Here is a 23,679-nt window from a genome sequence, read left to right as displayed (position 1 = left end):
ATATTTTCTACAGAATAGCATGAGGGCTATTTCTGCTGTAAACTAGAAAAGATGGTTATACCAGAGAATTTCTAATATCCGTAGACGGACTCTGGTTATACTATGGATGTATTAAGAGAACAGGGTTATACCCATAGGTTATACCGGGTATACAAATAAATTAACACAGATACAGTCTATGATACAAACTTGATGAATCACATCCGGGTCAAAGGTCGTAATCTGGTTTAGAAATTTCACAAACTACTTCCGCGATGTTAGCATATTAGCATTAAGCTACCTGCTCTCGGGAAAATAGTTGACTTGACTAATTTATTCAGACCCTGACTGTTGTTTCCGACACGGGCGTTTCTTCGACAAAAGGAAGAAAAGCTTTCAAGGTTTGGGGAAGAAAGTGTAAGCTAAAAATAAATGTGTTTACTGTTTTGTTTTGTTTCCGTTTTAGTACGTTAGCTTACGAGTGCCTGCTTAACGTTAATGGGTGGCTAACTAGCTGGCTCCAAGCATCGTACAGTTTACACAGAGGGTTTTAATTATAGCATAGTAAGGGTTTGTCAGGCTTGATGGGGAGGACACACTCGGCCAGATGTCTGTGGTGTGCGAAGCTGTCGGTCACTTTGTGGACTTTAGCTTCATTAGCTGATGTGTCAAAACGAAACTATTAACGTTAGTTGTCTGTAGCTAACAGTCTCCGTAACGTTATATCTGAAACACAAAATGCATGTTTTTAAATGGATGCTAGAAAACGTACAATATATGTACAAATAGAGAGGATGATGCCAGAGATATGCATGTTAAAAAGAGTGTCAAAATACCATAGGGAGGTAGTGTATTTATATTCATATTTCATGATTTCGTGATAAAATCCTGTCAATATAATTTATTGAAGTCACATAACACAAACCAAGTAATGGTAACCAATTCTAAAACTGACAGGAAGATCCGAATAAAACGGTAAAGTAGACACACATACAGCACCGAAGTTGTTGGGCATAGACTGGGAGAATAAACAGTGATTCAGCCTCCGTTCCAGTTCACGGAAGTTTATTTTTGCTTTCGATCACTGTTTCACTGGGGACATTTTTTTTTTTATCAATAATAATACTTTTCTTAAATTGACCAACATCCAGATTATGTGTGTGTGTGTGTGTGTGTGTGTGTGTGTGTGTGTGTGTGTATCACTTGCAAACATAACAAATAACGTGCTTTTTTAATACAGCATTTGAGCACATCAAAATATGATTTATAAGACAGACTCTAATGTGTCTTAAATAAAGTAAATCAAACTACAGTGAATTAGAATAAAACAAAGCAAAAACAAATGTTTAATCTTTTGACAAAAAAAAATCTAAACCCATTTAATAGATTTCTCTAAAGCTTTTATTAACCCCATCTCACAGCCTTTATCAGCGGTTAATCAGTTGTCTATATATATATATATATATAAAGGGAGATTAATTTATGACTGAATGAAAAAAAAGACAAATTTCAGGCTCAGTTTTAGTCATGCTTCCTTGCATCATAATTCACTCTAATCAACTCATGTCAAAGTATGACATTTGTTCTTCTGATAGACACATGCATTGGTTGAAGGGAGCTGCTGTAGTGTTTCCTGGGAATTAACTTCTGTAGAATTTGCACTTTGTTTAAGCCACAGATCAGTCCACAGTATACAGCCTACAGTAAAATGTGGAGTGACAGTGTAACATTTGCCACAGTTATAACACAGACTTTGTGTGTGTCAGCGTCATGCAGCTGAGTCACACTCAGTGAGACTCCATATCAGGAACACACAGCTGGAAGTGTGGCGGTGGTTGGCTGAAGAGCAGCAGATTCTCGATGAAGCAGGACAGAGACTACTGCCCTGAATGGGGCCGTCACTTCAGTAACAGTTTCACTGTTGATAGCTTGTGAGCTTAGCTTAGGGCATGGTCTAGGTTTTTAAATATATTACGTTCTGTTTAAATGATCTGTTTGTTAGTTAGACCAGGTGCTGCCATGATAACGGTCTGATATGTGTTTCAATTGTTTGACATCTTCAGTTCTCGTGTTTACCTTGTTCCCCACAGGGTGTCAGGTCTGGTACAGGGTTATTGAACGGTTAATGCACAGAGTAAAGAGACTAAAAATTGAAGACAAAACAGAAGACGGCCAGGAAAGGTATGGGACATCTTTCCTCTCACAGCTGTCAAAACCATATTTTTTGGTTTCAATTTTCATTCATTTTCATTAAATGAATGAAAAAAGCAAGGTTTTCCATAGTTTTAGCTGCCCAGAACGATTAAAAAATATAAGATAATGCCCTGCAGGGCAAAATCTTTATATTTTAATAGTGCTGGGAAAATGTAATGAAATTAGGTAGTTTGTTTGTCGACTAAGATCTGAGGCTGTCTGAATCAGTATCACTTTTAAATCAGTTCTCAAAAGACATCTTGTTTTAAAAAAAATAAAATAATATATAAGCATTTTATTAATCTGTTTTACTGTCGTTCTAATATATTTTATCTGTTCTATTCTTTTTGTATTCTATTTCATTCTCTGTGCTTTTAGTAGCCTGACTTTATTTAATTTTTATACAGCCATGTTGTGAGGCTTTACTTTGGCACAATTATGTCTTGAGCTCAATGCTAAAGTAAACATGCAATGTTAGCATGTTTAGCTGTACAAAGTACAGCTGAGGCAGATGGTAATGTCATAAGTTGTGCCCACCCTGCTTGCTAATAAAAATAACACTTAAAGATCTCTTTAAGATGTTTTGACCACGTTATCCGGGACCCAGATTATATGATTAGAGGAATACATTCATACAGTCTGTTTTTTTCAGTCAGAGCGTCTTATTTAGTAGGTAAATTAATCTGTCCTCAATTAAAAATATACCCATATTTAACTAGTGTTACTTTGCCATTGTGAGTTGCTGTAGATGTATGTGATCAGTCTAAGTGTCTATCCACAGCGTCAGACAGGCACTGGCAGGCATGACGGGGGTGGACGAGCTCACGGACAGCACAGAGGTGGTGGAGATGGAGGATGTGAATCCCACCCAGTTCCAGGTGGAGAAGCATACATGGGATGGCCTGCGGAAGATCATCCACAACAGCCGCAAGAACACAGGCGTGGTTATCAACAAGGCGCCACACGACTTCCAGTTCATCCAGAAGGATGAGACCAGTCCGCACTCCCATCGCATCTATTATCTTGGTGAGCTCAGGGACAAAAATGTATTCATTTTGAGGCAGGGTCTGACTTGTTGGCCTGCAGATTCAGTTGCTTCCTTGCAGTCTCTTTGAAAGTTAGCATGCTTCTGAGAAATAGCTCTGGATACAGCTGGTGAGTCAGAGATGCCAGCCTGCAACTGTTTTTATCCTCATTTGATATCTACCGAGCTGCAGTGGATCGAGTCAGTCGGTGCTGGAGAAAACCTGAAACTCAACTAGGAAAGAACATTTTGCTTTAAGGCAATAGTTCAGCTTTTTTTCTGTTGCAGCTGTAGTGCACGTATTCTCTGCCAAATGGTTGCTGCTCTTTGCTGCCATGTCTCAAGCACTTAGTTGTGTGTGATATCATTTCCAGAGCAGACTATAATAGCATTTCTGCCCTCACAGGAATGCCTTACGCCAGCCGGGAAAATGCTTTACTCTACTCAGACATTCCCAAGAAGGTCCGCAAAGACGCTCTTTTGGTTTTGTCATGGAAAAAAATGCTGGATCGCTTTCAGGTAAGAATGATTTTTCATCCACTCTGACACTTTAATGTGATTGAGCCTATCCAAACCAGAGTATTATTGCTTAGAGGATGATTATGAACAACTTCTTTTATAATGGTGTCTTTCCTCATAGAGCTTAAAAATACTGTTTTAAATTTCCGCCTAAAGAGAAAATAATTTAGACCACTTGATTTCATAAACAAAAGTTGTTTTCTTTTATCTATTTAGTATGGTAATGTTTTCTTACCATTTGTTTGTTTTCCATGCCCTGAACAAACTGTTTTTTACTTTGACCTCGCTCGGCCAGCATTGTCATGTTGTGTGTCCTCCTGTAACCCCTGACCTCAGGCCAGCCCTCACCACGGGGGCATCTCGCGGGAGGAGGAGCTGCTGCGGGAGAGGAAACGTTTGGGGGTGTCTGGCATCACCTCCTATGATTACCACCGACCCAGCGGCCTCATCTTGTTCCAGGCCAACAGCAGTCTGTACTACTGCCGTGACGGTGGAAACAACAGCTTCATTGTGAGTTTAAGGGCAGTTCAGTAAGACTGTCATAGCCACACAGCACAGAATGACTGTTAGAAGACAGGTCAAAGTTGCTTTAAAAATAACGCATATGATTAATTGATTATCAAAATGATTGCTGGTACATTTTCTGTTCATCATCTAATCGTTTCAGTGCTCGTCACAATTCTTTAAAAAATTAAAGCTAAGATGCTTAAAATGTTTCTGCTTGGGAGCCCAGATAGCTCAGTTGGTAGAGCAGGCGCCCATATATAGAGGTTTACTCCTCGACGCAGCGGGCCTGGGTTCGACTCCGACCTGCGGCCCTTTGCTGCATGTCATTCCCCCCTCTCTCCCCTTTCATTTCTTCAGCTGTCCTTTCAATAAAGGCCTAAAAATGGCCAAAAAATAATCTTAAAATGTTTCTGCTCTGTGGCGAAGCATTTATCTAATATTTTAAATTGTTTATTTAGCTTGATTAGTAGGACTTTTTTTTTAACCCATTCAGGATCACCAGATCCTTTTTAGTTTATTGGAATAACCTTTAAATCATTCAGAGATGTGTGTTTTTGGCCTCAAAAATCTCCCTCTTGGTCAGACTTTAAAATAGAAAATGAGTTGATGTTTTTTACGTCTTTACTTATTGTTGATGAAAAAGTGTGGAACTACAGCAGCTGTGACCTCAGATGTCGTCCAACCTCTCTGTGTGTTTGTGCAGACTTCTCCCATGGATCCTGTCGAAATTAAGAGCCAGGGTTCAGGCACACGCATGGACCCCAAGATCTGCCCCGGGGACCCCAACTTCATCGGCTTCATCAACAACAACGACATTTGGGTGACCAGCATTGAGACGGGTGAAGAGAGGAGGCTCACCTTCTGCCATAAAGGTCAGCATTGAGAGGGTCGCATGTTCCCTGAGAGTCTTACCTGGTACTTAGAATTTTTTCAAACAGTGTTTTTATTTTTCTCTGTATTCATGTTAGGCATTGATAACCCAAAAGAGGATCCCAAATCTGCCGGTATAGCCACTTTTGTCACGCAGGAAGAGTTTGACCGTTTCACTGGATACTGGTGGTCACCAGCTGCTCGTGAAGGTGAGTGAGTCATAGAGATATATAGATTGTTGTCGTAGTTTTCTTAGCACGGAGGCTTATTATCAGCAATCAGCAATCGAATGAAGATTGATTATTATTAGATGCTTAAATAACAAGAATGTATTCATAGAAGACTTTACCTGTGTAGTTTTGTTCTAGAGAGTTTTCCAAATGATTGATACCTACCGGCTTGCAATTTTCTCCTGTAAGCAAAACCGCCTTTGACTGGTTTTACTGGTCTCTCTCTGGTTCAGAATCAGATGGTGGTAAGACTCTGCAGATTCTGTACGAGGAGGTGGACGAGTCTGAGGTTGAGATCATTCATGTTCCATCTCCGGCTTTGGAGGAGCGCAAGACCGACATCTACAGATACCCACGCGCAGGTACGCACGCACGCACGCACACACACACACACACACACACAGACGTACACATACACAGCTTTTGATTTTCAATATAAAATATGTGATGCACTTGTTGTTTCCTGGTTTTGTATGATAGAAAGAAATTTGCAGCAGGCGTGTTTATTTAAAGGTGCCCTCTGGAGTTTTCTTGCAATCAAATAAAGTAATGTTTCCATTTAGTGTTACTCACCAAAATACAAAATTAACAAACATGTTCAATGCATTTCCTTCCTTGTAACACATTTGCAAAGCTGATTTTTAAAACCTGCATTGTTAACATCCATGTTTACTATCTAGCAGTCTTCTTCTTCCCTGCCTTTGCTGGTGCTGTACTGGTGTGTTGGCACGTTAAGAAAGATGAGATAAGAAAACTGCTCCAGAGAGCTACTTCAGATCAAAAACTCCATGGGGTACCTTTTTTAAAACTCTTAAAACTGTTTGTTGTGTAGCTCACAGCATTACACTTATAACTCTTAATATCAGAAAGGTTTCATGTGTGATTGATTATATGTTGATACGTAACTCAGTTTTTGTTTTCTCTCCAGGCAGCAAGAATCCTGATATTACTCTCAAAATAGCAGAAATCCAGACGGACAATCTCGGCAAAGTGAGGGCTTGTTCAGTGCCACAAAACTTGATAGTTTACCAGAAAGTTCTTCAGAGAGATGTTCAAATGCCAGCTTCTTGTTTCTCCCACAGATTGTCAGCACACAGGAAAAGGAGTTGCCTGTTCCCTTCACCAGCCTGTTCCCCGGGGCCGAATATATTACCAGAGCTGGATGGACAAAAGACGGCCGATAGTAAGTTTTTTTTTTTTCTCTAAAGCGTAGAAAAAAAAACTGTTATTAAAAGCACCACCCAAAGTCTTTAAAGTGCTCATATTATGCTCATTTTCAGGTTCATAATTGTATTTAGAGGTTGTACCAGAATAGGTTTATGTGGTTTATTTTTCAAAAAACACCATATTTTTGTTGTACTGCACATTGCTGCAGCTCCTCTTTTCACCCTGTGTGTTGAGCTCTCTGTTTTAGCTACAGAGTGAGGCATCTCACTTCTGTTCCATCTTTGTTGGGAGTCGCACATGCGCAGTATCTAGGTAAGGACTGTTAGCTAGTCAGTTGCAGAGTATGAGGGCGTGCCACGCTAGCAGCTAGGCGAGCATTATAATTGTGTTACAAAGTGACCACGTTTGTCTCTGAAGTAAAGGCTGGACTACAACAGAGCTGTTTGGAGCAGTTTGTGAACAGTGTTTTCTCTTGGAGATGGTAAGTCCCTTTGGGGTGGACTTTGGGCTTTTTCACTTTGTAAACCTATAATGTGCACAAAAATATATATAACACAATAAATGAAAGGGAAAAAGCATAATATGAGCACTTTAAACGTTGCCAAGCTCTAAAATCCAGAATTGAGTAACCTGGAGTCCGTGTACTGCACATGCCTCACAGGTCTTTCTCTCTCTGTGTGTCAGTGCTTGGGCAGTCATGATGGAGCGACGGCAGCAGCATCTCCAGTTGGTCCTGCTACCTCCAGCGTTCTTCATCCCTGCAAATCAGGACGAGGCCAGCAGGCAGAAGAGCCTGGAGGCCCTCGGAGACACTGTACAGCCCTTCATCATCTATGAAGAGACCAGCGACATCTGGATCAATGTGAGACCCAACACCACATCCTTCTAAGGCGCTGTCATATTGAAGCCTAGAGGTTTCTCAATTCATGTCTGGCTCAGTTATGATGCTTTCTGTCACTGTGAGCAGCATTTAGTCAGTTTTTGTTATGGCTGTTTTTCCTCTTTTTGAGCCCCACTTTATGAGTTATACCCATAAGATGGGTTCATGTTTAAAAATGTTCTAAAATAGTGCCGCTTTCAGTGGAAGAAAACACATCATGATCTATTTGTCTTTCAGGTCCACGACATCTTCCACCCGTTCATCCAAACCAGTGATGATGAGATCAGCTTCATAGCAGTAAATGAATCAAAAACAGGTTTCTGCCACCTGTATAAAATCACCACAGTGTTACAGCAGGGCAGCTACAACTGGGCCAAAGGCTACACACACTCTGAAGGTAACACCATCAACAAGCACAGGCTGCTGTCACACATTCACAATTCAGGTGTACCAGACAAAATGTCCTCCTAGAACATATCATTACTTGAATTAATTACTTTAGATATGAAAATGGAAAACAACCCCTTGCATGTTTGGTATATAATTTAACCCAACCAAACATTACCATACCAACTTCATTCAACCAGTTTTGGGGAAAAAAGGAAAAATGTAATGATAAGCTTCACTGGTTGCTTGATTTGGTTTATACTGTAAATGTATGAGCTGCATGTTTCTTTTAGCTCCAGTCTCTTTTTTGCATGTTTAGTTTCAGTCTAGTTTTGAGTAGTGCTGTCAATCGATTAAAATATTTAATCGCGATTGATCGCATTAATGTCATAACTCGCAATTAAACACACATTTTTATCTAAAATTTAATATCTAAATGTCCCTAGATTTCTTTTTGTCCAATTATTTTTTTCTCATTTTAATGCTCTTATCAACATGGAAAAGTGGATCGGCTTGCTTTGTGCTTTTGTCGCCTGGCTTTGATGAGGGGGGGCGGAGAATTGGCATCAGCTGTGTGCTTGGCCATCAAGTGGTATTTCAGACTGGACGTGCTGCGATGATAGCTCAGTTCACAACGACAAAACACGCAGATCACTTTGGTCTTGTCAATGGAACCATTTGGCAACTTTTTAAAAGTAAACTTTCCATTCAGAATCTTATTGGCATCCATTTTGGCGTCTCGCGCTCGCCATCCACTCAAAACGTAACGTTGGCCTACTACTCTTTGGCCGGCTCGCAAGCCCAAACAAGTGTGTGCGGCGTGCCTGTTGTTTTGTTCCCGGTCTAGGTAGATCCGGTGTGGTGTTGTAGTTTTTCTAACGTTACTAGTTGTTGCAACAGCATGTGAAAAAAACTACAAAGTTTGCTAGGCCAAAAAGAATGTTAATGTCGCGATAAAAAAATTTACGACGTTAAAATGGGTTTGCGTTAATGCCGTTAATAACGCGTTTAACTGACCGCACTAGTTTTGAGTAATCGGTTGTCTGTTGTTTTTATTTCACTGATGTATTTCAGTTGAATTTTTATTCAGTTTTATTTATTATTTAAACAAAGCTCATTGACTCATTTCAACACTACATGTTTCCATGAGGCACCACTGTCAAAGATATTTTAAAATGATTTATGCCATGTAACGGGAAAGTGATTGTATTACGATTAAGTAATTTAATGTTTCCTGTGGTGTCACACAGGTCAATTTATCTATCAGTTTATCCACTTCTCTCACCAGATGATTTCAAATGTCCAGTCAAAGAGGAGGTGACCATAACAAGTGGGGAGTGGGAGGTGCTGGCCAATCACGGATCGAAGGTAAAGCCCTGCCCACATATCTGTTCAAGGTTGCTGACATTTAACTGTTTCCAGAGTAGCACTAATTTCCCCGCCACAACCACTCATCAGTACACTGACTGAATTATAAATTACATTTGAGATGCGCTGCATGATGTGCAGTACATCTCAGTGAGCAAAGCAATAACATGAGCACAGTTAACGGTTCTAGGGTTTGTTCTTCAGGGGTCCTGCATCGAGAAGTTTAATAAATTATATTTTCAGGTCAATTTGGAAAATGCACAAAAACAGTGTGATAATTGAACTGAGCCAGTGACTACATATTTCTCTGTAGAATTATGACTTATCACATATTCATAATTGTCAGTGTGAAAAATATGACAAGAGAATAATTAGTGTAAAATATACCCACACAAATAAGGTTTTGAGTATTGAATCACAAGCTGCACTGAACCCCGTTTTTAGGCTTCGTTAATGTATAATCCAGACTGTAGTAATAATGTAGAAATAGTAAATTTTATAAGAACTTAGAAAATAAAAGTACCAAAAGCAGCATATGGAAAAGAAAGGATTAAGACAGGCATGTACGGTAACTGAAGCAAATTTATTGACACTTTTTCTTGCTGTGTTCTGTTTGTGCAGCGTTCGTCCAGTCCTCAGATTTGGGTGGACGAGGCAGCAAAGTTGGTTTACTTCCAGGGAACCAAAGACTCTCCTCTGGAGCATCACCTTTATGTTGTGAGCTACGACTCGCCAGGTGAAATCGTCCGACTCACCAAACCCGGCTTCTCCCACAGCTGCTCAGTGAGCCAGGTATGTAAGACACACACACACACACACACACACACACACACACACACACACTTGAATGCTTTTATTTGGATCTACAAGGCATCGCAAGAACATACAAGATCCAAATACTATGAGAAGCGTTATTGATAAGGTGACAGATCTACATGGACACATACTTTACAAGTCTTTCATTCTCAACACATTAAGGGTAAACAAAACATCTTCGTCTCCATATCTGCATGCTCCCTATGATGGCTGAAACAGAGCAAAATTTTGCAAGTCTTTTTGCCTCCTTTTTTTGCAGCCCCCCTAGCTGCATCCCCCTGACCACATTCTTATGGACATGTTCCAGACTTCCAAATACCAAAGTTATTAATTTACACTTGTATCCAAGTTGGTGAATGAGATCTACCAAAGATTGATATTTCAGTAATTTTGAATAGTAGCAAATGTCCATATACAGATCAAAACAGCAGCCCACCTCAAAGATGCATACAGACTTCATAACCTCGTTTACGATTACAATGTCAGGAGTGTTTGAAGTGTTTTTGAAGTAGTCACTGTCAGATGTGTTATGATGGAACCAGTTTAGTTTTACAGTGCTGTGCTTGTAGATCTTGTTTTATAGAAACCAGAGACTTGTATCTAGTCTCTGGTTTATCTTTTGCAAGTCCTTTGCAACCAGATCAACCAGACGGTCATGTCTGGCCACATACAGTCCTTTGTAGTTGAAACATCTGTTTAGTATGTGTGCAACAGTTTCATTTTCCTGTTGAGTTGGATGTAATATGCAGTGGGGTTCGTACTTTGATGGGTACCATTTTGCCAAATTATACCTGGTTGGAAAACACTGTAATCTTGCTTTAATCATGAATATTAGAATGTCGTCTGAGATTGAGGGGTTTGTCAGGACAGAATGAGATACAGAGCGGTCAGCAAACTGGAGTAATGAGAGTTTTCCTTGCAGTCTGAGACCCGTCCAGTGCTGTCTGTTTTGGGTCTGTCTAAGGTGAAGAATTGAGGCTTTTGCATGTTTAATCTGTATCTGGTGGGATGTATTGTCTTTATTGAGGATCGCCAGGGTGGAAACCAGCGGATCGGTGATTATGTTGTCTTTAAGGGCGACTGCTGCTCCGTCGGGTCCCAGCCAGGACAGCTGGAGTCCTGTGCGGTGGCAAAGATCATTTAAATCCAGCCAGTCAGAGTGCACTCCGAATCTGGCTGCTCTGCTGTCTAGCTTTCCGTTCTGCTTTAGTTTGAATCCAAGAAACTGGGGCTCGTTTGTGGAAGCAGCAGGTATTTTGCGACGCTGTAGATGTAAGAACAGCGATTCGTGTGATAGCTCTCTAACAGTTGTATCATCATTGTTGCGCATTGAACACACACACACACACACACACACACACACACACATCCTCGTGTCCTGGCATAACTCAAAATTATCGAGTATTTTCTTCAGTGCGAGTGGGATCTTTTCCACAACTTTTCTTTTTTTTGCGTTCACACAACAAGCTGCTCAGGAAACCTGAAAATTTGCATGATTCGATTTTTAATTAAAAAAATATTTTATGTCGGATAACATAGCAACCTGGTTTACGTTTGCCTCTGTAGAAAATTTGCCGCCATATATTAGCAGTGATAATGCTGATAATAAAAGCTACATACAGCTTAAATTTGTGATTGAAATTAGGGTTTTCGTCTTTTTTTTTTTTTTTTCAAGATTATTTTTTTGGCATTTTTAGGCCTTTATTATTGACAGGACAGCTTAGACTTGAAGGGGGAGAGAGAGGAGGGGGAATGGCATGCAGCAAAGGGCTGCAGGTCGGAAGCAAACCCGCGGCCGCTGCGTCGAGGACTGAGCCTCTATATGGGCCCGCGATCTACCAGGTGAGCAACCCAGGCGCCCTCGTCTTTTCTTTTAATCAGTATCATTGATATGATGGAGGCGTCTGTCTGGTCTGTCTGACCACAGCTATGATACAGTGTTGAAAATCTGAAGCAGGCATAAAACTGTACTTTTATTTTTTTTATTTTGTGTGTAATAAGTGTTCCCATGCTGTTTTTAAATGATGTTTCACTCCTGTTTCAGACACAATTATTTGATACAATTATATTATATATAATCTTGGAACAAAATATCATCCATTTGCACCCTCAAAATATTGGTTTTAGCATCAGCTTTCATAACCCCATTAGCATAACAAATGTAAAACAAACCGTGGCAGTTTGTGTTTCTGCATTATGGTGTCAAGTGTTTTTTCTGGATTTTGTTTTCCTCCATGGATTTCAGCAGGAATATAAAATAGTTGAGGATGCTGTTTAACCCTGTTTTGTGTTTGTTTTTTCTTCCATACAGACCTTTGACATGTTTGTCAGCCATTATAGCAGCTTGACCACAGCACCCTGTGTGCATATCTACAAGCTACAGGGCTCAGACGACGACCCGCTGCACAAAGAGCCTCAGTTCTGGGCGAGCATGATGGAGTCCTCTGGTACTGAAAACAAACAGTTTGTTTTTAACAGATTAAATGTTGTCTGGCAGCTGTTTTTCAGTTTGTATTGCCCTATCACCCGTTTAAGACACTCATATTATTATTACATTTCGGGGTGCGATTTTACAGGGGGGATGCGTGGGATTTCCCCCTTTTCTGATCTACATATCCCTGCCTCTGCTGAATTAACTTTATCCCCAGTGGGGACAAAATGTTTCCCCCCCCTCAAAGTGATCAATGCTACTTCACCAATAGACCATAGGCCATTATATACCTAAAATAGAAGTATTTTTAACTAAGTAAAGCGCTGCAACGTGAACAGTCTATAGTGCCATAAAATAATAAAATCGGAGCGGGAGTTGCTGGTTGTATTTAGCCGCTACAGAGCTCCGGGACGCCGGCTACCAGCGGCAGTTGTTTAGCCGCCAATAGGTGACTGTGATCCGGCTACAGGCACTGCCAGATGACAGTCCTTTCAGGGGCCATGGTTGTGGAGTTAAGCCAGAAAAAGTGAGCGTCATGCGTCAGTGATAGTTAAGTTTAGGCACCAAAACGACTAGTTTAGTTTAGGAAAAAGATCGTGGTTTCGAATTAAAACGCCCCTAAGGAACAAACGAGCATTACCTGGGTGAAAATATTTTTTTTGTTTTCGCCACGAGGTGAACTCCGCTCTCCGGCTTGAAATTGCTGCGTTTTATGTTGACAACGAATTTTTGAGATTATTTTCTATTGGATATTGAAGTTTATGAATAAGTGTTTCGGCATGACTGGCCGAGTTGCACTATATCCATGGTATTGAAAGGGGGATTTAATTCTTGCATGTTTTGTTTTGTTGTGCATGTTAAAAAACATTTTTTTTTTTACAAATCGCACCCTGATTAAACTACATTAGTATAACACTATATCTCACTGAATCCCCTGCATTGAGCCTCATCTGAACTGGACTGTTACTGCAATACCAATATTAATTCATGAACGTGCAAAAACTGTTTTTATCTGCTGCCATTCAACATGTGCAATATAAATATTTATGCTGCTGTTGTATTTTTAACACAAGCATACTGTGGTATTTGTATTTATTTTTATACTTCAAGTACTTCTGTACACTAGTACTTGCTTTTAGTTAGGGCAGTATTTATGAGCCAGTGGAATGAAATTTCGTTCATATGTGCACACTATGCATGCATGTATGTACAGTTGAATGACAATAAAAGCTATCTATCTATATCTATCTAGCATATATGTTTTATTTTTCCAGGTTTCCCTTTCGACTGTACTCCTCCAGAGATCTTTAGCTTCACAGGGAAGTCGGGCTTTGAGCTGTACGGCATGTTGTACAAACCAGAAAACTTGGTCCCCGGCAGGAAGCATCCCACCGTCGTCTTTGTCTATGGCGGTCCACAGGTTTGATCTCCTCCACTGTCACTGTGTCATTATATTCATGTCATGTAGACTTAAATGAGTACTTTTACTTTTTATTCTTTTATTACATTTTACTGGTAAAACCAGTGTACTTCTACTTAAGTCGGAATTTAAATGCAATATTTATTACTTGTAATGTAGTGGTTTTATTGGGACTTGGTGGCTTTTTACTTAAATAAAGGATCTGAATACTTCTTCTACCACTGACTGCAACAGGGATCAAACTTGTGACTGTGACGGTGTCAAAGTAACAGACAGTCAAAGCTTCCATTTAAGATCAGAAATTAGTCATCATATCAGCATCCTTATGTTTTTTGACATTGCTGTAACCATGTTTCTTTCTTTCTTCCAGGTCCAGTTAGTGAATAACTCGTATAAAGGAGTAAAGTACCTGCGGCTGAGCACGCTGGCAGCTCTGGGCTACGCTGTGCTGGTCATCGATGGACGAGGCTCCTGTCAGCGGGGACTGAAGTTTGAAGGAGCTGTGAAAGACAAAATGGTAGTTAACACTTGAATCATCTGTCTGCTTCAGGACAGACTTATGTAGAGGAATGAACTGAGTGTTTTATTTACATGTTTTACTCTTCTAGAAGACATTAATTAATTTACTGATAATGAAAGTTGGTGTTTTATGACCTCATTACTATATGATAAGATATGCAGCTTGTAGTCATGCAGTCATCATACTCAGATTAGATTCACATTTAATTTTATGTAACAAGAAGATTTTTTTTTTTTCCCCTGCGTTTGTGTTTTAACCTTTTTGTAAAGTGAATTCCTACATGTGTGCATATTGTATGTATATTGGTAGTGAAAGGGTGTTAATGCCAGGTGAGTTACCCCTCTGTTCTCCTCCAATCAGGGTCAGGTGGAGATTGAAGACCAGGTGGAGGGTTTGCACTACGTAGCAGACAAGTACAAGTTTGTGGACCTGAGTCGTGTTGCCATCCATGGCTGGTCATACGGAGGCTTCCTCTCCCTTATGGGCCTCATCCACAAACCTGATATCTTCAAGGTCAAAAACATCAACATTTACTCTATTATTGTGCTAAACTGGAGCGATGTAATGTACTCTAGTTACCATTTCAACTGCATTATAAATTGATTTTTAAAAGATGTCTGGCATTATCCCACAGTTGTCAGATTATTATGTATAACTCAAAAAAAATGCTTCCGTTTGACTTCCTGTTTGTGTATTTTTCAGGTTGCCATTGCAGGAGCTCCAGTGACGTTGTGGATGGCCTACGATACCGGCTACACTGAGCGATATTTAGACACGCCTGAGAAAAACCAGAAGGGATACGAGGCTTGTTCAGTCGCCCTGCACGTTGACAAACTCCCCACTGAGTGAGAGCTGTGATTTCAAATTACACTGTGTTTAGTATTTATGCCTAAAATGTGATCACCATTCTGTTCATTATGTGCACCAGACAATGAGAGACACGTCCTACTGTACTATACTTACCTTACCATACCTTTTGTTATCTACCTCTTTTATCTACTGGTAGGTAGAAGTTTATAGAGGGATTCTGGTCCTTCTTTCCTGTTAGCTGTAGTATCGGTTACATTTCCTGCTACAAATGTGTTTGTAAACATTTGGGAAGAAACTAAGAGTTGGATCTTTGTGCTCCACACAGGCCCAACAGATTGCTGATCCTGCACGGATTTCTAGATGAGAATGTGCACTTTTTCCACACTAACTTCTTGGTGTCTCAACTCATCCGGGCAGGGAAGCCATACAACCTGCAGGTAAGAGGATTTACTTTTTATACTTTAGACTTAAGTGAAAACTGTGATGATGCTGTGAAACAAAGTCTGGATGGGTTTTTTCATAAAGTTAAAGAGGTCGAAACTCCAGCAACAACTTGTTTAAAGAACAACTTTATCATGAGACCGTGTTTCGCGTTCATCATACAATACATTACAAAGCACATTTAAAGTGGCTATATGTATATGTATTGCGATGAATATTTTGCTCACACAGAAAATCATTACAATAAGAGAATACGTTACAGATGCATCGTTGCATTTCAAATGTTGCATACATAACTTAGCCTACTTTGGATGTATCGTGAGCTTAACAGGGTAACGTTATAACTGTCATTGTGTCACGAGCCAAGGTATTAAGAGTTTGTTGTAGCAACCAACGTAACAATAACTTTGATTTATATAGCGCATTTCATGAAACCGAAGGAGACTTTACACAGGTACAGGGGCAGTAGGCCAACACAAACACTGACTAAAAGGAATAAAACGTTGCTAAATGGAAGGGGGACGTAATTTTAATGTCGGCTACTGACGTACAACCACATTGCGCAATCTAAAGTTGTTTTATGAATGAAATGGACATATAACATACCTGAGGACCAATTCTGGGTCGGTTTTGAATCATTTACAATCCCGTAATTGTCTCGCGACCGAGTGTGACTCAGGTTTCGCCCGTCATCTATCTTTCCCTTTTAGCTTTTAGTTCTTCGTTTATTTCCTTTTTTTTACTGTGATGGTCCTGCCCCAGTATCAGCCATAACTACAGCAGATACCTTTTTTTAATACAATTAGGCCTATATAAAGAAATCTCCTGCTACCCTTTACCTGGCTGGACACTCACTAACACAGGCTTTTGCGTTGTTACGCCAAAATCTGTGAACCATCAGAATGGGTCGGACCCGGGTAGAGGCATTAATAAAAACAATATAAAATAGCGTTCTTTTCAATGTTAGTCTGCTTTGTTGTTACAGGTCATTTATAACCATCAGATGGAAAATTACAGTTTCCGAAACATTTAAAAGTTACATGTAGTCACTTTAAGTAAGATTAGTACAAAAAAAAGACAACCAGTTATGTTTGGTCTTGTTCTTCTTCGGATCTCTTCCTTCTTCTCCTTCTAAATCGAGACAGCAGCAGGGAGGAAGGTGTAAAGCTTCTGCAGTTTTTTTTTCCCAGTATTTCAATCCAAGATAAGCTTTGAAAAAGTTAAGAAATTGTACTTGATAATCTTTCCCTAATCAAGAAAAGTAAATCTACAATCCCAGAAACCAACAATCCAGCTGATCCTGTGATGATTGAACAAGTTCTTTTCTTCTGTTTTTCCAGGTTTATCCCAATGAGCGGCACAGCATCCGATGTCCAGAGTCTGGAGAACATTATGAGATTACGCTGCTGCACTTCCTCCAGCAAAACCTCTGATAAGCCTTTCCACACACTGACACTTCCCTTCCTCACTTCCTAACCTCCTCCCCTCCTCTCCTTGTCTCCTCTTTCCCTTTCCTCCGTTTATTTAAACCTGCATCACCTTCTCCTTTCACTCGATTTTATGATACGCTGAATGCAAGCTATGCCAAACCGCATCACACCTCGAGTTGTTTCATCAGTCTTAAAGGCGCTGAAGCATTTAAGCATCAATAAACATGACACGATTATTATTCAGATTTTAGTATAATTACCATAAATGAGTAAGTGAGAACCGTCACTGAGAGAAATAAGTCTTGTAGTCTTTACGCTGCATGTTACAGTGGAGGGAAGTCTGCTGGATTGCTTTAAGCCCCAAAACAAGCAGAGGGCGTCCTTCGTCCAGAAAAAACTGCTCTAAAGCTTTCTGACATTGTAGTGATGGCAGGCAAAAAAAATCACAATGCGACTATGATGTTTAAAATGCTGCTCGTTGTACCATTAACAGAACTTTGTCAGCAATGCAAAAAAGTACAGAAGTGGACAAGACCGACAAGTGCTCGGTTTTTCACTTTTTTTTGTGCCATTCCTTCTTTTCTTTTTTTTTAACTCGTACTTTGTTTCTCCTGGACCTGTCTGATAAAGTGATCGTTTTCCCGTGTCTGTGAATAAACACTGGAGTGATGTTAGTAAACGTAAAGCCCTATAAGAGCATACACTTAACCCCCCTTGTCGTATACTCTGTGCCCTCATGTGCTATTATAGATGACTTTTTATGTGCTGTGCCACACTTTGACCGATCTACAAGAGAAAAAAAAAGTCACAGGCCACATTTTTATTGTGTAGTGTTAACATAAATATTTTTATGGATTCGTATGCACTCATTAAGGTGGAAATATGTAGCGACCTGTTGCTGTTTCACTCACTTGCTTGCTTTAATCTTTCTGGGGAGCTTCTTTTTCTTCTGCTGCTGAGGACTTTTGCACATATTACGTATATTTGCCTTGGTGCCAACAAACTGACCTATAAGATGATGTATGACACAACTGTTGGCAGTCTGAGGTGCCTTGCAAGAGTTTTTAGAGCGCCTGCTCGTACAGTATATATCAGGGAATCCTACGACGATAAAATGCCTTGTTACATGTGTGTCTGATGACTATCTGTAAGATGAGCTACCATGACCTGTTCATGGTTAAATGTACTCTCAGATATTGAAGAAATAAACAGAGGTGAACAATCTTTTTTTTAAAGTCTTGTCACCAAATGAAAATTTGTTATTTTTTAAAAGTTTAAAATATTTTATATTATATTTTTTTAAATTTCCATGTAATGTATTTTTTTTGTTGTAAAATAACACAGAAAAGATTCCTCTTCTAAAAGTTCAGGCAGTTCTTAGATAAACAGTTTTGGGCCTTGTGATAAATGTTACATACACCACATTTGCATTTAGGGGGAAGGCGATTAAACAGAAAGTGATAAAATTACAACATAAACCAATAAAATCAACCTCAGTGAATAAGTCAGATTCTAAAACAAAATGCTAATAAAGATTCAACTCAGCTCCTCACAATGTGGACAGCATGAACAAAGAGCCAAGATTTATTAAACATTTTTAAAAACTTTATTTTCATCCACTTTAATTAAATGAAATATAAAATGTTCAAAGTGTATAAACGTTGAAAAAGATACACTCTACATTATTAAAGTAGAAATGTTTAAAACACAAAGTAAGTATAGATAAGATTAAGAAGCCCTTATAAAGGGAATCAACACCTGTCAATATGACTGAACATGTCCACTAAGACAATGATTGATTGTATGGCATAGCATAGAAATATCTGATGATCCAATGCATGTTCGCAGAGATCATGAAATGGAGTTAAATACAGTTTGATGTGTTTGTCTTCTTTGGTCCTTTGCTGTTTGAGACAGACTGATCTGCTTATTGCTCTATTGTGGTGGGTGCGATTTTCAGAAGAGTGGTCTTTACAGAGTTGATTTGTCCCTTTGTGGACGTCCAAAACATCCCTTGTCTTCTGGACTGCTGTCCCCTGAGCAAGCTCGGCCTTCTGGGATATTTACCATTAAGGTTTGACTCACCACAGCTACTGAACCACCAACCACCTGCAACAAAAAGAGCATTTTTATAAAAAGTTTTAGTTTTATTTTAAATTTTTCCAGGTATTAAGCCACTCAGTTTGTGTGTGTGTGTTGAGGTTTTGGGGTCAGTGAAGCCATCGTACCTGAGAGCAGTTCAGCACAGTTGACATCTACAGCGAGGTCGTTGTCTCTGTCGACTGTGGAAAAAGGAAGACCAGATTCTCCGGTTGTCAATAGTTTCTCCTGAACCCCAGATGAAGATTCCAGGTGGAGAGCGAACTTCTTCTCTTCTCCGTCAAGTTGGAGTCGATACCGAGCCTCCTGTTGCTGCTCTCCTGCCCAATCAGAGAGCTCCACCTGCAGGACGTACTGGCCTTGTTTGGAGAGAGAGTGCATGTTCTCCAAGCCCAACCAAAACTCACCTGAAGGGACGAGAAATGTTAGGATTAATTGTTGCCACTGAGGTTTAGTGATGCAGATATTTAAAGAACCTCTTTGTGCTAAGTTTCTCACCATTCAGGTTGCCGAATCCTTTCTTATAGCTTTCCCACAGCTGGTTGAAGTTCTGGGATCCATCATGACGTTTCTGGATAACAGTCCATCCACCTTCTGCAGAGCGAGGGAAAAAAGATTAAGTTAAAGAGGCTTATAACACAAAATAATAATTCACGTTTTATTGTATTGACACTGAATTGGAAAACTTTACTCTTTGTCAGGCAAAATGTGAGAGCCATTTTCATTTTTTTGAGCTCATATAACTGACATGAGCAACCCTTTGATCTAAAATGTCTCCTGTTAGCAGGAGTGTTCTTTTAGAGAGTCTACTCCGTGATTTAAGCTGTTGAGACAGGTGTAGTTTTGGCTAAAAAAGTTGCCTCGCTTAACCTCTAGCAGTGTAACCAGAGGACCTTTATGGAAAGTACCTTGTTTGACTCACCTGAAGTCATTTCACAGAGGACGTTAAAGGGCTTGGAGCTCTCTGGTTGGATCATGTAGACGCCGCTGGCTCGCTGCCCGCGGATAAACAGGTCATGACAGTCTCTGGCCAAACCTGACAAAGCACAGAAAACTGATCAGATCATTGGTCAGACTGCAGCAGCAGAGTGTGTTCAGTCAGGCTCAGGTTTGAGTTTGGAAATTAAATTTGCAAAAATTCTTGATTAATCACACTTTTTTATACCTTGCTTGAGCTTTCTGTGTCCTAAGAACATAAAGTACAGTAGGTGTGTTTTTAAAAGCTGCTGTCCTCATTTTCTCCTGATCTTTGGACTATATGTGAGCTGCTCTGCCAGCAGATCAAGTATTGTATATTCAGGTGCAAAGGTGAACGTTTGTTCTTATGTCACTTTAGGATGCATGAATAGCTCCTGTAGCGGTGCACTCTTATTTAATGTGACGTAGATGTGTAGCCTACTCTCTCCGGCATTTGTGTTTCATCTCAAAGTACTTGTATTTGTTTATTTGCGTTTAGTACTTAAGGAGGAATGCCCAGAAAAAGAAGAAGAAATGAGGGCAATTGTTACTTAGTAGTTAATTTTTCTAAGGTGACACAAGTTTTCAGTGCTCAATAGGTTAAACCCTTTTACAAAGTCTTTTCAACATCATCACTCATTTACTTTTTTAGCCTCACTCTCAGAGCTCAGAACATTTTTTTAACAGTTTATTTTCTTACCTGATGCGTCTTTGCTGTGCTCTGCTGGCTCTCCCATCTGTGCCGTCTCCTCATCTCTCCGTCGGTGTGATTTTACTCTCTTGTGTGCGACCTGGCGGATCACAGAGAAGGGTCAAGAAACTATGGTTAATCACTTACATTCATCGTGTTACTGCTAAGGTAATCTTTTGGTTAGAGGGATCATCCTGCAGTTGAATGTCACAGGTTTTGTTCTCTCTCACCGGCTAAATCACACGAGGTTTACAGTTTATTTTAATGTGGTGAAACTCACCTTGCTCTGCAGTGTTTGCAGGTACAGACTTTGTTTCTCCAGTTTGTCCTGTTGCTGTGTGATTTTCTCCACCAGCTGGTCAATGCGTCTGTTCTGAGCTGCTACCAGTCTCTGGAAAAATAAAACGTTTGGTCAGCTTCTGATGGAGGTTTGTCTCCAATAGTGACACCCCTTTAGAACATGTACTAGTCTGTGGGTTTTCAATTGTTATTTATCTCATTGCAGAACTACTCATTTTCTTCCAGTAAGCTGGAAGAGAGCAGTATTTTCCACTCACCTGGATAAATGAGACTCTTGTGTTTTCGCTGTTATTGCTTGTCAGTGTCGGCTCTTTAAGCACCTCATCCACCTTCTCCTCCAGTCTGTCCATCCTGGTGTGGATGCCCTCGCTCTGTCTCTTCACCTCCTCGGCCAGCCTCTCCCTCTCCTCCTCCTCCTCCTCTTTGCTTCTTGCCTTCAGAGCTTCATCTTGCTCCTGCTGCCTCCTCTCCAGGCCAGCCACTGTGCCGTTGAAGGCCTTCAGTTTGGCATTGATGTCTCTCATCTGGGCTTTGGTCTTGTCCACGTGCTCCTTCAGACCCTGGCCCAGCTGCAGGAGGCCGTGAGCCACCACGTTCACGTCGTCCCAGGAGGCATGTTTGTCCTGGATCAGCAGAGCTCTTCTGTCCGTGGGGAAAGCGGTTGCTGCGTGCACCAAAATGGTCATCAGGAGGATGAGAAGCTGTGGCATCTTCATCTTTTTGTCGACTGTTTCAGTATGAAAGCTGGTTCTGATGTCTCTCTCTCTCTCTCTGTTCTGTGCTGCTGAACAGCATTGTGAGGTTTTTATTGCTCAGTGCTGCAGCAGAGGGCTCCTCTGATTGGCTGTTGGAGCTTGGAGGTGGGGCATGAGGGAGGCTGGGGGTGTGGATAGTCTTTCATGGTAGTCAGTTACCCTTATACAGACTTGGCTCATGATGCAATAAAAGGTCTGAATTACTGATTAAACACTGACTGATACAGGAATGTAACATGGATTCTGTTTTACTTTCAAAGCTTAAACTGATGTTTTCTACCAAAGTCCTTTATACATTTCTTTCATGTAATTGGTCTTAAACTCAAATATTCTATGTAGGGCTGTAATTAACAATTATTTTCTGAACTAATAAACCCATCTATAAAATATCAGAAAAATGCCCATCATAATATCCTAGAGCCGGCCAAGCTGACATCAAATGTCTTGTTTTGTCTGACCAACAAGTCACCATGTGTTTTTCATCCCTAAAGAAATCCCAATTTTACATCCCCAACACACTGAATAAAATAAAACTATTTATCTACAGTGTTTTCCATATTTCCATTTTATTCGAGCATTTCATCCCAAATTATTTAAACCAATACCATATGTATAGTTTTAGCATTTTTGTTTTTAGCAAGTTTTGTGTGGGAGTGCAGACTGATTGGAAAAAAAAAGTGAGAGGAGAGGAGTCAGTGTGAGAAGTAGGGGAAAGTTCAACCCACAGGCCTTTTTACACACTCAGTCCTGACAAGAAAATTCAACAATCACACACACACACCCAAACACAACGCACGTGATGATGAGGTACAGATGGTATGCCAAACACTGAAACACACACACACACACACATTCAATACATTATGGCAACCCACGTGTTTGTGACATTATATCAGAAAAAACTCAGAGAAAAGAAAAAAATGCACATATTGGTCAGATTAAAAGTATTTAGAAAATGTATGTTGCACTCAACAAATGTGCTGCTTTTTTGTCTAATGTGATAATTGACTGAATATCTTTGACAACGTCACCTTGGGCTTTAGGGAAATTGTGATGGGCGTTTTTGTACTACTTTTCCACATTTTTACAAACCAAGCAATCAATTATTCAAGAAAATAATTGGCAAAAAAAATCATTAGTTATAGCCCTAATCTTATGTATAAAAAGAAAAATGGCAACATGAAGAACCCACTAACATCTAAAAGTCAGGGGATTAATAAAGTTATTACAGTTCATCCTGAGGGGAACATGAATGTGTGCACTAACTTTCATGACAATAGTTGTGCAGACATTTCATTTAAACCACAAATGTGAACCTCATGCGACGCTAGATAAATAGTCGAGATCACCAAAGTCAGTAGGATTTATCCTCTGTGAACCATGAATGTCTGAACCACATTTCATGACAATCCATCCAATAGTTGTTAAGATATTTTAGTCTGGAGCAGTGGTGGCCAGACCGACATGCTGCTAGTGAAGCTAAAGCACAACTAATTGACAACAAATGTCAAGGAAAGAAAAAGTTCAGTGTGGTTAATGTTTGACTGTAGTCACTTGGTAACAAACTGTTGTGGTGTAAAACAAAACAAAAATTAGAAACCAACATTTGGAAATTAGACCTCAAACTCTGCGGTCAGTAATAGTTCTCAACCTCTGACTCAGCACACAGACCAAAAAATAGCCCGTAAGGGGAGGTGGTTTGAAGGCTTTTTAAAACAGCTGAGACATTCGTTTCATTTCTAATAATAAAAAAAAAAACGTAATGACTCAAAATGAAACCAGACGGCCAAAGAGGAACTCCATTTGCATGGCATGTTGCACAGTTACAAAGTACAGTAACAACAAACATTGACATTTGTCTCAAACATTGAATCTGGATAGCTG

At 40.0% G+C, this 23,679-nt stretch overlaps 2 protein-coding genes across 4 annotated transcripts; one reads left to right on the top strand and one right to left on the bottom strand.

The window, feature by feature from the left end:
* The first annotated feature begins 211 nt into the window (after nucleotides 1-211).
* LOC116053069 (dipeptidyl peptidase 9-like) lies at nucleotides 212-18,223 on the top strand. Of its 3 annotated transcripts, none has more exons than XM_031303961.2 (21): nucleotides 212-380; nucleotides 2,070-2,160; nucleotides 2,954-3,198; nucleotides 3,603-3,715; nucleotides 4,052-4,225; nucleotides 4,926-5,094; nucleotides 5,191-5,301; nucleotides 5,556-5,684; nucleotides 6,251-6,312; nucleotides 6,405-6,505; nucleotides 7,174-7,351; nucleotides 7,607-7,766; nucleotides 9,045-9,124; nucleotides 9,746-9,916; nucleotides 12,252-12,387; nucleotides 13,646-13,791; nucleotides 14,162-14,308; nucleotides 14,672-14,824; nucleotides 15,014-15,156; nucleotides 15,447-15,558; nucleotides 16,903-18,223. In XM_031303961.2, exons 2-21 carry the CDS (start codon nucleotides 2,105-2,107, stop codon nucleotides 16,993-16,995), a joined length of 2,679 nt encoding a protein of 892 aa, XP_031159821.1. In that variant the 5' UTR covers nucleotides 212-380; nucleotides 2,070-2,104; the 3' UTR covers nucleotides 16,996-18,223. The 3 variants fall into 3 exon arrangements, with proteins under 3 accessions (XP_031159821.1, XP_031159820.1, XP_031159819.1); XM_031303960.2 differs by having other exon boundaries at nucleotides 223-396; XM_031303959.2 differs by lacking the exon at nucleotides 212-380 and adding an exon at nucleotides 1,616-1,885.
* Nucleotides 18,224-18,881: 658 nt separating this feature from the next.
* Nucleotides 18,882-21,828, bottom strand: LOC116053070 (angiopoietin-related protein 4-like). Its single transcript, XM_031303962.2, has 7 exons — nucleotides 21,298-21,828; nucleotides 21,021-21,131; nucleotides 20,750-20,840; nucleotides 20,015-20,128; nucleotides 19,591-19,686; nucleotides 19,221-19,499; nucleotides 18,882-19,101 (listed from the first exon to the last, which is right to left on the bottom strand). Exons 1-7 carry the CDS (start codon nucleotides 21,754-21,756, stop codon nucleotides 18,920-18,922), a joined length of 1,332 nt encoding a protein of 443 aa, XP_031159822.1. The 5' UTR covers nucleotides 21,757-21,828; the 3' UTR covers nucleotides 18,882-18,919.
* Between the last annotated feature and the right edge of the window lie 1,851 nt (nucleotides 21,829-23,679).

This window comes from Sander lucioperca, chromosome 11, assembly GCF_008315115.2.
Source record: "Sander lucioperca isolate FBNREF2018 chromosome 11, SLUC_FBN_1.2, whole genome shotgun sequence".
Lineage (NCBI taxonomy): Eukaryota > Metazoa > Chordata > Actinopteri > Perciformes > Percidae > Sander > Sander lucioperca.
The sequence above is the reverse complement of the archived record's forward strand: the minus strand, read 5'-3'. Positions and strand labels throughout refer to the sequence as shown.

Excerpts from the sequence above, each read along its gene's own strand:
- LOC116053069 (XM_031303959.2), top strand. The coding sequence starts at position 1,840 with ATGAAGCAGGACAGAGACTACTGCCCTGAATGGGGCCGTCACTTCA. Across the intron at positions 5,685-6,250 it reads CTACAGATACCCACGCGCAG|GCAGCAAGAATCCTGATATT; the intron begins GTACGCACGCAC and ends TTTTCTCTCCAG. Across the intron at positions 14,309-14,671 it reads GAGCTGTGAAAGACAAAATG|GGTCAGGTGGAGATTGAAGA; the intron begins GTAGTTAACACT and ends TCCTCCAATCAG.
- LOC116053070 (XM_031303962.2), bottom strand. The coding sequence starts at position 21,756 with ATGAAGATGCCACAGCTTCTCATCCTCCTGATGACCATTTTGGTGCAC. Across the intron at positions 19,687-20,014 it reads CCTCTGTGAAATGACTTCAG|AAGGTGGATGGACTGTTATC; the intron begins GTGAGTCAAACA and ends CTCGCTCTGCAG. Across the intron at positions 19,102-19,220 it reads CTGTGCTGAACTGCTCTCAG|GTGGTTGGTGGTTCAGTAGC; the intron begins GTACGATGGCTT and ends TTTTTGTTGCAG.